This window comes from Bufo bufo, chromosome 1 (genome assembly GCF_905171765.1).
Source record: "Bufo bufo chromosome 1, aBufBuf1.1, whole genome shotgun sequence".
Lineage (NCBI taxonomy): Eukaryota > Metazoa > Chordata > Amphibia > Anura > Bufonidae > Bufo > Bufo bufo.
Window position 1 is genome coordinate 771,101,260 of NC_053389.1, and position 14,184 is coordinate 771,115,443.

The 14,184-nt window shown below is 44.3% G+C and overlaps 1 protein-coding gene across 4 annotated transcripts in view; it reads right to left on the minus strand.

Moving 5' to 3' along the window:
• Positions 1 to 594: 594 nt before the first annotated feature.
• LOC120986301 (tumor necrosis factor receptor superfamily member 26-like) overlaps positions 595 to 14,184 on the minus strand; it is a 38,419-nt gene continuing 24,829 nt past the window's right edge. Inside the window, exons 4-9 of one of the 4 annotated variants that reach the window (XM_040414800.1) lie at positions 12,880 to 12,994; positions 11,045 to 11,133; positions 9,392 to 9,475; positions 7,158 to 7,177; positions 3,481 to 3,574; positions 595 to 936 (exon numbers count right to left, since the gene is read on the minus strand). In XM_040414800.1, coding sequence (XP_040270734.1) covers positions 647 to 936; positions 3,481 to 3,574; positions 7,158 to 7,177; positions 9,392 to 9,475; positions 11,045 to 11,133; positions 12,880 to 12,994 — 692 coding nt within the window. In that variant the 3' untranslated portion in view covers positions 595 to 646. Of the gene's footprint in view, positions 937 to 3,480; positions 3,605 to 7,019; positions 7,057 to 7,157; positions 7,178 to 9,391; positions 9,476 to 11,044; positions 11,134 to 12,879; positions 12,995 to 14,184 lie in introns of those variants that run through there. The other 3 variants (XM_040414799.1, XM_040414802.1, XM_040414801.1) reach the window with 3 other exon arrangements.

A 14,184-nucleotide genomic window follows, 5' to 3' on the forward strand; every position in this document is an offset into this window, starting at 1 on the left:
AGTGAGACTATGGAACTGTCTGCCTGAGGAGGTGGTGATGGTGAGTACAATAAAGGAATTCAAGAGGGGCCTGGATGTATTTCTGGAGTGTAATAATATTACAGGCTATAGCTACTAGAGAGGGGTCGTTGATCCAGGGAGTTATTCTGATTGCCTGATTGGAGTCGAGAAGGAATTTTTTATTCCCCTAAAGTGGGGGAAATTGGCTTCTACCACAGTTTTTTTTTTGCCTTCCTCTGGATCAACTTGCAGGATAACAGGCCGAACTGGATGGACAAATGTCTTTTTTCGGCCTTATGTACTATGTTACTATGTTACTATGTTTAAGTCATTCTAATTGAGAATTCCAGTCCAAGGACTAGCAAAATATCTTCAAGAAAAAAAATACAAGAAGTCCAGTTGCTCTGACTTACTACTGACTTCCGTACATTCTTTGCATATACGTAAAAATGTCATGTGCAAGAAGGATTACGCTTTGCAGCACATTGAAAAATGCCAGTATCACTGGACAATCGGGCAGTGTATGATTTGTTTCAGTTACACAAACACATTCACACAGATCAATGACACTGAGACAAGTTACTGGGTCTTATTTTTTTTTATTCTATAAAAAGATATTTACAATATTTACAATAATAAATAATCTTCAGTCTTGAATTGAAGTCTCAAGCCATCCATCTCCTTTCAATTTCTCAGTTATCCTTTGCGCCACTTCCCCCATTCGAATATTATACAGTTTGCTTAACCAGATGTTCACATCAAATTTTCTATCCTGCTGCAGTTTAAGCAACATGGCGTATTGCTGGTTGTAAGTGCCTATGTTGTCATGTTTTGCCCAGTCAATCTCGTTGTTTGTCAGCCCCAGCTCTCGCACAAATTTCTCAAATTCATTTGTCGGGACCAGTTCCAGAAAGTGATTGCAAGTCTTATGAATGGCTGTAAAGATTTTAAAAAAGTGTTATAAGATAGTAGCTATATTGGTAGGAGGAGGACAGAGCAATATCATCAGCTGTTTTACCAGAGAAACTCTGTGCATTATGGGGACTGATCATTGGGAACTGTGTAATACTTAATTTCTCCTCTAGAGGTGCTGCAGGAAAACTGTACATTTACTGCAGAGTGTCCTCACAGATTACAGTAGATTACTATGGGTCACAACAGTGGACATCCAGTGATCGGCTTATCATTGGTGCCGCCTTTTAACAGAATTCAGAAAACTTGTTTCATACACCCTGTTAGAAAACTTTGAGTTAGGGCTCATGCACACGATAGTGTGCCGGCCGGGCCCATGCTGTGGACTGCAAATTGCGGTCTGCAATGCACGGGCACTGACGGTAGGGCCGCCGCATGCGAATGCTGACCCATTCACTTGAACGGGGTCCGCACCACAGAAAAATAGTGCATGCACTACTTTTTTGCCGAGGTACGGATAGAAACATCACGTTCCGTGCCTCCGGGGTACGCACTGCACCTTCCGGATTGGGCCCATATTTTGAGGACCCGCTGTTTGCTGGCTTCAATACGGGTCCAGCCGGCACACGGTCGTGTGCATGAGCCCTTAAAGGGAGTCTGTCGCCAGGAAATTCACTGTTTAACCAATTAGAATCCCTTGTAGGGAGAGCTAGCTGAATGTAATGATACCTTTCACGTAGCGATCCTTTGCTTCTTTTTGGAGAAAAAGTACTGTTAATCCATATGCAAATGAACAGCTAAGTGCACCGAGGGCGGGTCCCCTTGCTCCAGATGACTGTACAGGAACGAGATGACTGTACAGGAACTTGATCCTGTCAATCTAGAAGGAGAGGAAAGCAGGCAGAGCAAGGGCGCACAGAGTGGCTTGGCTCTGCTCTCTGTGCACTTAACTGCTCATTTGTAGAGACAAGTGAATTGATTCCTTATTTGTCTTATCGAGCTCCTCGTCCTGCACCTGCGACAGGTTGTCCCCAAAGCTGAGGATGTTCCCCCCCAAAGCTTGATTGACACGGCCAGACATTTTGGCCAGACCTGACAATTTTGCAACTGCATCGCTGCTTCCAGTACTGGCGTAAGTGCAGAGGTCCTGCTTCCAGTACTGGCGTAAGTGCAGAGGTCCTGCTTCCGTTACTGGAGCAGCAACTGCACACACACCTCTACAGTTCTGGGAGATGTCCAACCCTGTCAATCAAGCATCAGGGCAGCGTACTCAGCGTTTCTTTTTTACTGATGATCTATCCTCTGGATAGATCATCAGCTTCTGATCGGCGAGGGTCCGACTCCCGAGCTGTTTGAGAAGGCGGAGGCCTTTTCTCTGTTTCCCTCAGGCCCAGTGACGTCATGACTAGTATCACTGGCCTGGGCATGGATGAGCTCTATTCAAGTGAACGCGGGCTTAGGCTACTTTCACACTCGCGTTTGGTGCGGATCCGTCATGGATCTGCACAGACGGATCCGTTCAGATAATACAACCGTCTGCATCTGTTCAGAACGGATCCGTATGTTTTATCTGTAACATAGCCATGAAGGATCCGTCTTGAACACTATTGAAAGTCAATGGAGGACGGATCCGTTTTGTATTGTGCCCGATTGTGTCATAGAAAACGGATCCGTCCCCATTGACTTAAATTGTGTGCCAGGACGGATCCGTTTGGCTTAGTTTCATCAGACGGACACCAAAACGCTGCATGCAGGGGAATGGCGACTGAACGGAGGCAAACTGATGCATTCTGAGCCGATCCTTTTCCATTCAGAATGCATTAGGGCAAAAGTGATCCGACGGATCTCACAAACGGAGAGCCAAAACGCCAGTGTGAAAGTAGCCTAGACGCGCCCAGGCCGGTGATGTCACTGGGCCTGTGGTAAACAGCGAGAAGGCCGCACCGCTCCTGGAGCGCGGATACCTTCTCAAATAGCTGATCAGCGGCGGTCAGACCCCCATCAATCAGATACTAATGATCTATCGAGAGGATAGATCATCAGTAAAAAAATAAAATGCAGAACCCCTTTAGGTGAAAGTATCATTACATTCAGCTGAACTCGCCCTACAAGGCATGGTTCCTGGTTTATTAGTGAATTTCCTGCTGACAGAATCCCTTTAATAGAAGGGGGTCCTCTGTTCAGGATCATCTCTTGGTCAGATTGTAGCTACTAAAAGTGCTCTTGCTCTGGAGGACCTGTCCTATCCTGCATTACACAGGCAACCCATTGATGTGAATGGACACTGTGTAATACCAAGTTTATCCTGTAGTGGCGCTGCAGGGAAACTGAACAGTAATAGTCGGCTTTTCCTACAGAATACAGCCGATCACTGGGGGTGTTTATTTTCGATGAACCCTTTCTAGCAAGTACGGACTGGATGTTTCTGGAAATCAAATTATTGGGATTAAAGACTCTAAGTAGGCCTCAATAAGTCGTTCATTTGTGAGAAGGGATCAAATTACGGGCGAGATCTGAAATGCAGGAAGAAGGGGTGAAATACGGGCGAGATTTTAATATTGAGCATACCTTCATTCTTCTCATTTTCCGTGGTGTTTTCCTTCCAGTGAAGCTGGGGTCTTGGCCGAGGTAGAAATGGCCTTTCTATGTCTTGTGCTGGGGCCTCATCACAATTGAAAGACACAGTTAATATCTGTCAGCAAAATACAGTTCATATCAGTGCACACACGTATGAGCTTATATCCATGGGCAGGTAAAAAATACATAATGAACTAGGCTCTTCATATCGATGACCTATCCTCAGCATAGGTCATTAATATTTAACCGGCGAGGGTCCGACACCCGGCGGCCTCCAGTGCTGACAATAGCTCTTGAATGGAACAGGAAGCTGAGCTCCGTGGCCGTGCTGGGTTACTGCGGCTTCCATTCACTTCCGTGGTAACTGAGTGGCAGTAAACCAGCGTGGCCACTTCGACCAGAGCTGATCAGTCGGGGTGCAGGGTGTCGGACCATCACCAATCAGATATTAATAACTTATACTGAGGATAGGTCATCAATATCTGGAGCATGGAAAACAATATAAAACTTATACAATAAGAAGAGGGAGGTGGCAGAGGATAGCAATGAAGTCATGCATTGAGGGAAATTTTTGAACATGCTGAAAGATAAAAAAAAATGTATCGTAGAGCAATTTTAGCAGAAATGATTGGTGTACATATAGGCCAGCCATTACGTGGTGTAAAGAAGGGAGTTGTGAGTAAGGGTACTTTCACACAAGCGTTTTTGTTTTTCTGGTATTGAGTTCCGTCACCGGAAAAGAACTGATCAGTTTTATCCTAATGCATTCTGAATGGAGAGCAATCCGTTCAGGATGCATCAGTTCAGTCCCTCTTATGTTTTTTTGGACGGAGAAAATACCGCAGCATGCTGCAGTCTTCTCTCCGGCCAAAAATACTGAACACTTGCCGGCATTAATTTACATTGAAGTGTATTAGTGTCGGATCCGGAATTAAGTGTTCCCGGCAAAACGGATCCGGCTTTACGGTCTGCGCATGCGCACACCTTTAAAAATGCAAAAAATAAATAAATACCGGATCCGTTTTTTTGGATACGCATCCGGATCCGTCTGACAAATGACATCAGTTTGCATCCGGATTGCCGGATCCGGCAGGCAGTTCCGGCGACGGAACTGCCTGCCGGAATCCTCGGCCGCAAGTGTGAAAGTAGCCTAAGGCTTCACTCATGGAGATCCGGCTGATCCCACTCAAATGCTGGCTGCCAGCTGGACAAAAAAAAAAAAAGTTGCATGCAATGGTTTTTGTCAGGCAGTAACCCAGCATTTATGCCGGAAAGCGGCCGGATGACCGTCGGACCTCATTACAGTCAGTAGGGTGAAGTAGACAATCCAGCATTGTCTGCTCTGTGCTGGGACAGCCTGAAAGATCTTCTTGACAGATGTGAACTCAGGACATCTGTTGAATTGCCCCGATATACAGGCAGATTCTCTCGAAAGAGGCTTCGAATATTCTGTAATAACTCTCAGTAGGATGAATAATCTGAACGAAACCACGTGCAAAGTACTCCTTAGTATATGGATCTTAGACAACACGGGACGCCGCCGCGACGCAGCAATGAGGTAGGTCCCTGGACAACCTCCGTTTGCGACTTCCGGGTGTATACTGCCCTATCTCTTCACTCAGTCACTTGACTTCTCATCAGGATGTACAGTGTTGAGCAACACGTCTTCATGTGTGATGTGTACCTAAACATTTTTGAACAGTTGGTGATTCAACTAGATGATTACAAGCTTACTTCCAGCAAGATGGAGCAACGTGTCACACATCGGAAAGGAACGTGGCACAAATTGAGTCCCTCTTCAGCAACAGAGTAATTTCAAAGGGACTTTGACCACCACGGTCGCCATATCTGACACCACCAGACTTTTTCCTTTGGGGTATGCTCACGGGAAAAGTCCAGATGGAGCAACGTGTCACACATCAGAAAGGAACATGGCACAAATTGAGTCCCTCTTCAGCAACAGAGTAATTTCAAAGGGACTTTGACCACCACGGTCGCCATATCTGACACTACCAGACTTTTTCCTTTGGGGTATGCTCACGGGAAAAGTCCAGATGGAGCAACGTGTCACACATCGGAAAGGAACATGGCACAAATTAGGTCCCTCTTCGGCAACAGGGTAATTTCAAAGGGACTTTGACTACCACGGTCGCCATATCTGACACCACCAGACTTTTTCCTTTGGGGTATGCTCACGGGAAAAGTCTATCTGAACAAGCCTTGCACTGTGGAAGATTTGAAGGAAAACATAAAACGAGAAATTGCTGTAATTCCCCCTGATATGCATGCCGATAGATTTCAGGAACATGGAGCTCTGTGTCAAAATACGTGGAACAGAGATCACTTCCAGCATCGCATGTAATGGAATTGATTACACACACGTCAAGATAGGTAGCATATATATATATTTTTTTCCAATTGCTTTATCCTAATGGGAGTTACAAAAGAATATTTGGGGCCTCTTTCGAGTGAATCTCCCTGTATTATGTCATGTGCACCGTATTGAAAATTTTGGTTTAGTTTCCATCATTTTTGCACATAATGCATCCGACACCATAACTGATACATCACCAATATATCATGCTTGTATGAGAAATTTGGCCGCAGATGTAGTGAAGATTCTGCCACTCTTTTGTGTATGTGATAAGATAATTAGACAAAAATCGTTTCCAATTTTCAGCTGCTAGGTGTAAAATTCCTACTGGTTGAGAATTTCCCTTTTCCTTTAGAGGGGAATTCACATCCTAAATGCAAAGGTTTGCATTGAAGAGTTGAGCCCTGATACCCCCAATATCGAATGTGAGGGGGTTGGTGCATAACAAGTTTGTCACCAAACCAATAACTGACTAGCCTGCCCAGTAAATGATACCAGACTATTGCAACTTTTTCACAAGCAGTAATAATTTTGGGAGGAATCTGTCTGCTCCTGCACAGGTTGTTATCCCGCGCTCCTTTCTGCCTGGACACAGAACTCTGTGGCTGTTCAATCACAACCTTACGACTATGTAAGCCCTGTGTGATAAACATGAAATAAGTAATCTATTAGGACCAGGCATAATTACCCCCTTGCTAACCTAGGCCACCCGGGATGCTTACATAAGCCATAGTCAATACCATAGATCCGAAGAAAATTAAATGAGAAAGTGGTTGTCTGAAGGCACATCCTAAAATCACTTTCCTTAATGAGTAGACTCTATAAAGAATGTCCTGAACATCTCCAGTAAGAGATACTGGATTAGGCCAACGGAAGTGGGCAATAGTTGTGGGTGTCCGGAACGGGACCACCGATTAGATAAGTACACTAGTTGGGGAACCTCAATTGTTGTCAGCGAAGTTCAGTTTGTTAATTTTGCCCAGGTTATGCCTTTAACCATTGCATGAATAAAAGTTCTTAGTCAATGGCTGCCCATCATTAACAGAGTGAAGGACAAGGAAGATGTGCATTGGGTGGTCAAGCCAGTGTGATACCTGTATAACATGTGCCGTGTACAGTAAGTGCACAATTTGTGTCACTAAACTCGGTCACTTACAGTTCACAATTCCTGAGTCTCACACATAAATGTATGACTGCAATAAATAGAAAGATTATGGCATGACATTAAATATAAAGAAAAGCGAGCCACCATATCAGTTCTCAAGCAGAACCACCATCGGGCTTTTGTACTTACCTTTTCTTTCCATTTTAACTCTGAAAGAAAGCGATAAAAATATCAGAATTAATTGTATTTTATCTACAATGACACAAGACATATACAGTACCTCTTACTGCACATTTCAGCCCAATACGCCTCTGCAGGTTTTGGAACTACAACTGCATGACTGTTAGGCCTTTTTCACACGGGCGTTGCGGGAAAAGGTGCGGGTGCGTTGCGGGAACATGCGTGATTTTTCCGCGCGAGTGCAAAACATTGTAATGCGTTTTGCACGCGCGTGAGAAAAATCTGCATGTTTGGTACCCAGACCCGAACTTCTTCACAGAAGTTCGGGCTTGGGATCGGTGTTCTGTAGATTGTATTATTTTCCCCTTATAACATGGTTATAAGGGTAAATAATAGCATTCTGAATACAGAATGCATGGTAAAATAGCACTGGAGGGGTTCAAAAAAATTAAAAAAATTTAACTCACCTTAGTCCACTTGATCGCGCAGCCCGGCTTCTCTTCTGTCTTCTTCTTTGCTGTGTGCAGGAAAAGGACCTGTGGTAACGTCACTCCGGTCATCACATGGTCCGTCACATGATCTTTTACCATGGTGATGGACCATGTGATGACTGGAGTGACGTCACCACAGGTTCTTTTCCTGCACACAGCTAAGATGAAGACAGAAGAGAAGCCAGGCTGCGTGATCAAGTGGACTAAGGTGAGTTAAATTTTTAATTTTTTTTTTTTTTAACCCCTCCAGCGCTATTGTACTATGCATTCTGTATTCAGAATGCTATTATTTTCCCTTATAACCATGTTATAAGGGAAAATAATAATGATCGGGTCTCCATCCCGATCGTCTCCTAGCAACCGTGCGTGAAAATCGCACCGCATCCGCACTTGCTTGCGGATGCTTGCGATTTTCACGCAACCCTATTTATTTCTATGGGGCCTGCGTTACGTGAAAAACGCACAAAGAGGAGCATGCTGCGATTTTCACGCAACGCACAAGTGATGCGTGAAAATCACTGCTCGTGTGCACAGCCCCATAGAAATGAATGGGTCCGGATTCAGTGCGGGTGAAATGCGTTTAACTCACGCATCGCATCTGCACGGAATACTCGCCCGTGTGAAAGGGGCCTTAGGGAATGCTGAGAGTTAGGCTGGGTTCACACGAGCGTGTCCGGATTAGGTCCGGATGCGTCCCGGTGTGTTGCGGCAAAACCGCGCGAGTAGGAATGCAATTGCAGTCAGTTTTGACTGCAATTGCGTTCCGATGTTCAGTTTTTATCGCGCGGGTGCAATGTTTTTTGCACGCGCGTGATAAAAAACCGACACTGGTACCCAGACCCGAACTTCTTCACAGAAGTTCAGGTTTGGGTTAGTTGTAGTGTAGATTGTATTACTTTCCCTTATAACATGGTTATAAGGGAAAATAATAGCATTCTGAATACAGAATGCATAGTACAATAGGGCTGGAGGGGTTAAAAAAAATAAACTCATTAACTCACCTTCTCCTCTTGATCTCGAAGTTCCCGGTCTCTTCTTTACTTGAGTTGTGGGCTAAAGGACCTTTGAGTTGAGTTTACTGATGAGTTGTGGGCTAAAGGACCTTTGGTGACGTCAGATCTCATGCTCCAATCACATGGTCCATCACCGTGGTGATGTACCATGTGATTGGAGCATGAGATCTGACGTCACCAAAGGTCCTTTAGCCCACAACTCAAGTAAAGAAGAGACCGGGAACTTCGAGATCAAGAGGAGAAGGTGAGTTAATGAGTTTATTTTTTTTAACCCCTCCAGCCCTATTGTACTATGCATTCTGTATTCAGAATGCTATTATTTTCCCTTATAACCATGTTATAAGGGAAAGTAATACAGTTTATAGACTGTCACCTAGCAACCATGCGTGAAAATCGCACCGCATCCGCACTTGCTTGCGGATGCTTGCGATTTTCACGCAACCCCATTCACTTCTATGGGGCCTGCGTTGCGTGAAAAACGCAGAATATAGAGCATGCTGCGATTTTCACGCAACGCATAAGTGATGCGTGAAAATCATCGCTCATCTGAACAGCCCCATAGAAATGAATGGGTCCAGATTCAGTGCGGGTGCAATGCGTTCACCTACCGCATTGCACCCGCGCGGAAATCTCGCCCGTGTGAACGCAGCCTTATAGTATCATAACAGCCCAAAATCGACAGTCTGTGGTCCACTGCACTAAGCTAAATAATAATATAGAGTTTCCTTAAGACACTTACGATTACATTTCTTCCCGAAGCAGAAGTACCAGACACAGAATGCAGCAAACAAGACAATGAACCCAATAGGCAGCAGGATGGCAACTGAAAAAGAATAGCGCAATTGAATATCAAGTGCAGCAATAAAAAAACATACCCTACAGAATGTCATCCTATGTGATTTCCTGCTAGGAGAGAGGGAGCTGCCTCATGCATAGTCTGGACACAGAGCTATTCTCACTGACTAGCAGTAAAGCATACAAAAATACAAGGGTTTTGCGCCATGCAGCAGATTTGCTGGATGTAATTCAAACTGCTGATTGGTGTTTGAGATCCTACATGACTTCCCATTACAAAAAGGAGAGGAGGAGCTGCCTCATCCATTGTCTGGACACAGAGCTATTCATATTGATTAAGGCTGCGTTCACGCGGGCGAGATTTCCGCGCGGGTGCAATGCGGTAGGTGAACGTATTGCACCCGCACTGAATCCCGACCCATTCATTTCAATGGGGCTGTTCAGATGAGCGGTGATTTTCACGCATCACTTGTGCGTTGCGTGAAAATCGCAGCATGCTCTATATTCTGTGTTTTTCACGCAACGCAGGCCCCATAGAAGTGAATAGGGTTGTGTGAAAATCGCAAGCATCCGCAAGTGCAGTGCGATTTTCACGCACGGTTGCTAGGAGACGATCGGGATGGAGACCCGATCATTATTATTTTCCCTTATAACATGGTTATAAGGGAAAATAATAGCATTCTGAATACAGAATGCATAGTAAACTAGCGCTGGAGGGGTTAAAATAATAATAATAATAATTTAACTCACCTTAGTCCACTTGATCGCGGCCCGGCATCTCCTTTTGTCTCCTTTACTAAATAGGACCTGTGGTGAGCATTCATTACAGATCAAGGACCTTTGGTGACGTCACTCCGGTCATCACATGAGCCATCACATGATCTTTTACCATGGTAATGGATCATGTGATGACCGGACTGACGTCACCAAAGGTCCTTTACCTGTAATTAATGCTCACCACAGGTCCTGTTCAGCAAAGGAGACAGAAGGAGATGCCGGGCTACGCGATCAAGTGGACTAAGGTTAGTTAAATTTTATTTTTATTTTTTTTAACCCCTCCAGCACTATTTTACTATGCATTCTGTATTCAGAATGCTATTATTTTCTCTTATAACTATGTTATAAGGGGAAATAATACAATCTACAGAACACCGATCCCAAGCCCGAACTTCTATGAAGAAGTTCGGGTTTGGGTACCAAACATGCGCGATTTTTCTCCCGCGAGTGCAAAACGCATTACAATGTTTTGCACTCGCGCGGAAAAATCGCGGGTGTTCCCGCAACGCACCCGCACATTTTCCCGCAACGCCCGTGTGAACCCAGCCTAAAGGAGACAAGAATACAAGGGTTTGCCTGCATGCAGCAGATTTTCTGGATGTAATTCAGGCACTGATTGGTGAATTACATTTTCTGATACTTCCTGCTAGGAGAAGGAGAGAGGGAGCTGCCTGATTCATAGTCTGGACAAAGAGTTAACAGTCTGGGTATCTTATTGTGCAGACTTCTTTTTATTTTACAATTCAACAGACACATTTTTAGTAACGTGGAGCAAAAGGAAGACATATATATCATAACTAACTAGAACAATATAGCTTACGTAGCATTTTGTTGGCAGTTTTTGGAGGTCCACATTCTATATCAGATGTCGAGTTGCAGGGTGTCTGTATCTCCTGGTTTGGTGGACAGCTGAGGAACAAGAAAAGTGTTGATCATGATGAACACACATTGCCAATTTCTATTCGCCAATTTCAGTTTGAGCATTCAATGATCTCGCATATGGGGCCTTCCAATTCTCAACCAATGACATCAGTCATGTCATCAGGCATGTTGGATTTCAACATTTAGTAGCTTAAAGGGGATGTCTGTCAGAATTAGGCTACATTCACACAAACGTATTTTGTTTCTCTGTCTGTTCCATTTCTTTTGCGTATTGATGAGAACCCATTCATTTTAATGGGTCTGCAAAAAATGCAGACAGCACACCGTGTGCTGTCCACATCCATATGTCTGTTCCGTAGCCCCGCAAAAAATATACAGCATGTCCTATTTTTGTACGTTTTGCGGACAAGGATAGGCATTATTACAATGGATCTGCAAAAAAACGGATGCAACACGGATGTCACACGGACGTCATCCGTATTTTTTGCGGATGCGCATTTTGCGGACCACAAAATACATACAGTCGTGTGACTGTAGCCTAAGGGTCAGAATATGTTTAAAAAAAAATTAAACAAACATTACTTCACTGATCCCCTTCTGACGCATTCCCCACTGGTCTCTACTTTGTAGTCCTACATTGGCACCCAGGAAATGCCCACTTAGCCAATCGTTGGTGACTGGCTGAGCTAACCTCTCCTGCCATTTGTCGAGCTGGAACTAGAAATTGGAGACTTGCAGCAGAACTGCAGCAGTGGGGGTTTGGTGAGAGTAACCTGTTGTTTCTCTGCTCATCTGCCTCTGTCCCAGTGGCTCTGACCCACCTCCCACTCGCCTCTTCTTCAAAGCAGGTCCAGCTGTCAGAGTAGCACTGTCCCTCCACACAGGCTGCGGCATAGCCTCTCTCACACTACCTGTAGGAGATACATGTGCTCTCCTCTGGCTCTTAAAGGGCAAGAATATCTGCATGCTAATCTTCATCATATGGAAACCATTGGCTGGCAACCTTTGGGTGCTTAAGGCACCTTCCCGTGTGGGAAGGTGCCTGAGCAATAGGTTCTAGTTCTCTAGTGTCTTGCTGTTTTGTGTTTGTCTGCCCGTGTACCAACTTTTGCCTGTTTTCTGGATTTGATGCTTTGCTGCCTAACCTGACCTCTACCTTTCCTCTGTGTTGATCCTTCGGTACCTGACCAGACTGTTCATTGGATTGCATGTATTCTGCCTGCCCTGACAGCAGCCTGTCCCTGAGTAAATTTTGGCCTGACCCCTTGGTGCTCTGCACCAGTGTCTCCTGACCCCCATGGGGACCACACAGGGACTACTCCAGGCTTGTAGCAGCCTGGTGGTTCTGCTGCAGTGGAAGTCCAGATCCCTATACACGTGTTAAAGGGTGAAAACCAGGGGAATGCCATTAAGAGTAGCAAGTCAAGTCTGTTTAGGTGACACTGTGGTTCCATATCCACTGTGTAACATGTGTCTTATTTTTAACCCTTTAATAATGGCACTTAGTGAAAAACTTTGGATCACCTTATCTATGAATATTGCCAAAGATCACCAAAAGAAAACTCAGATTTTGCCCAAAAGATGCCAACCAGAGTTCTCTTATAAAGCCATATAGATCCCACAATCGACTAGGTCTTCTCCTAGAGATCTACTGACCACTAACTGGCATGTTATATACCATAGGGGTTTCATTTCATGTATATGTCCATGTATAATAAAGTAATAAAGTGTTTGGTGTGTGTATGCCAGCCCCATGGTATGGTATGCCCTCACCTTGTTGTACATTTCTGGCAGATCTCACAAGGCTCATCACCAGAACAATAGGTTCCTTTCTTGCAGCGGCATACGGTGTTCTTTTTCACCATGCATGGAGACACTTCTTCTTCATCTGCAAATGACAACTGTATGAATACTAATAGTTTAACAGAAGTTTAGCAAAAGGGGGCATGCCAGGGAAATGTCCCTGGTGCTGGGAGGGGTGCCAACTGCATCTGCCAGGTCAAGACGGAAACTAACCAAGCAGGAACAATTTTTTTTTAATCAATTCTCTTTTTATTGAAGAAAAAGGTAAATTTAAATGATATACAATCGTAAACAATAAAACATCTTAACCAATAATCGGTACAAATAGTAGTACATGTCATATCTCAATATGAATAAGTACTTGAGTGACTCTTCATTAGAGATAGTAGGAATTACAGCATATGACAAAAGACGGGTTTACAAGAGCCAAATATATATGCAAAAGACCTTAGAGAGATGAGATCATGGGTGCAGGGGTGGGGAAGGGGGGTTATATGGGGAAGATTAGAAAAAATGTAGCCTTAAATTTAAGAACAATAGGCATTGACATTCACAGCTTTTTTTCTGATTTTCAAATCGTAGAGTGTTATGAAATTTGTGGGATGTGTGTCTCAGGGTACCTAAGATCATGGTCTTTGCCCTTAAAATGGTTGGCAATCAAGGCATGTAATGCTATAATCTGGGACTGTGTCCTTTATACTATACTTGGGGGGTCGCAGAGACGTAATTGCTTTCGAGAGGTGGCAAAGCGCTATGTATCAAAACCCCTAAAAAGCTTCCAAGGGTTCCATGTCTTCAGGAACTTCAGTCGGGTGTGAGTTTCCCAATGGGCTAATTCTTCAAAACGGTATAACTGATCTACTTTATCTATCCAACCAGATATAGTAGGAGCCGAGTTGCTTCTCCATAGATATGGAATAAGTAGGCGGGCTGCTGTGATGAGCATGGTAGGGAGGTTATGGTGATTTGGTGTAAGGGTTTCGTTTGGCCACCATAATAGGATCAATTTGGGATCTAAGGTAATTTTTGTAAGGCATATTTGGTTTATCAAGAAGCTCACCTCCGACCAAAAAGGTTTTACGCTGGAGCAGTGCCACCAGATGTGAGGGAGAGAGAGCCTACCTCCGTCTCTCCTCTCCAGCATAGACCGTGAATCTCCGGATTAATCATGTGTAGGAACTCTGGAGTTTTATACCACCTTGTCAGAACCTTGTATGAGTTTTCTAGGATTTTGATGCATCTATTAAATCTGTGTGAGTGGGTTAAAGGAGGAAC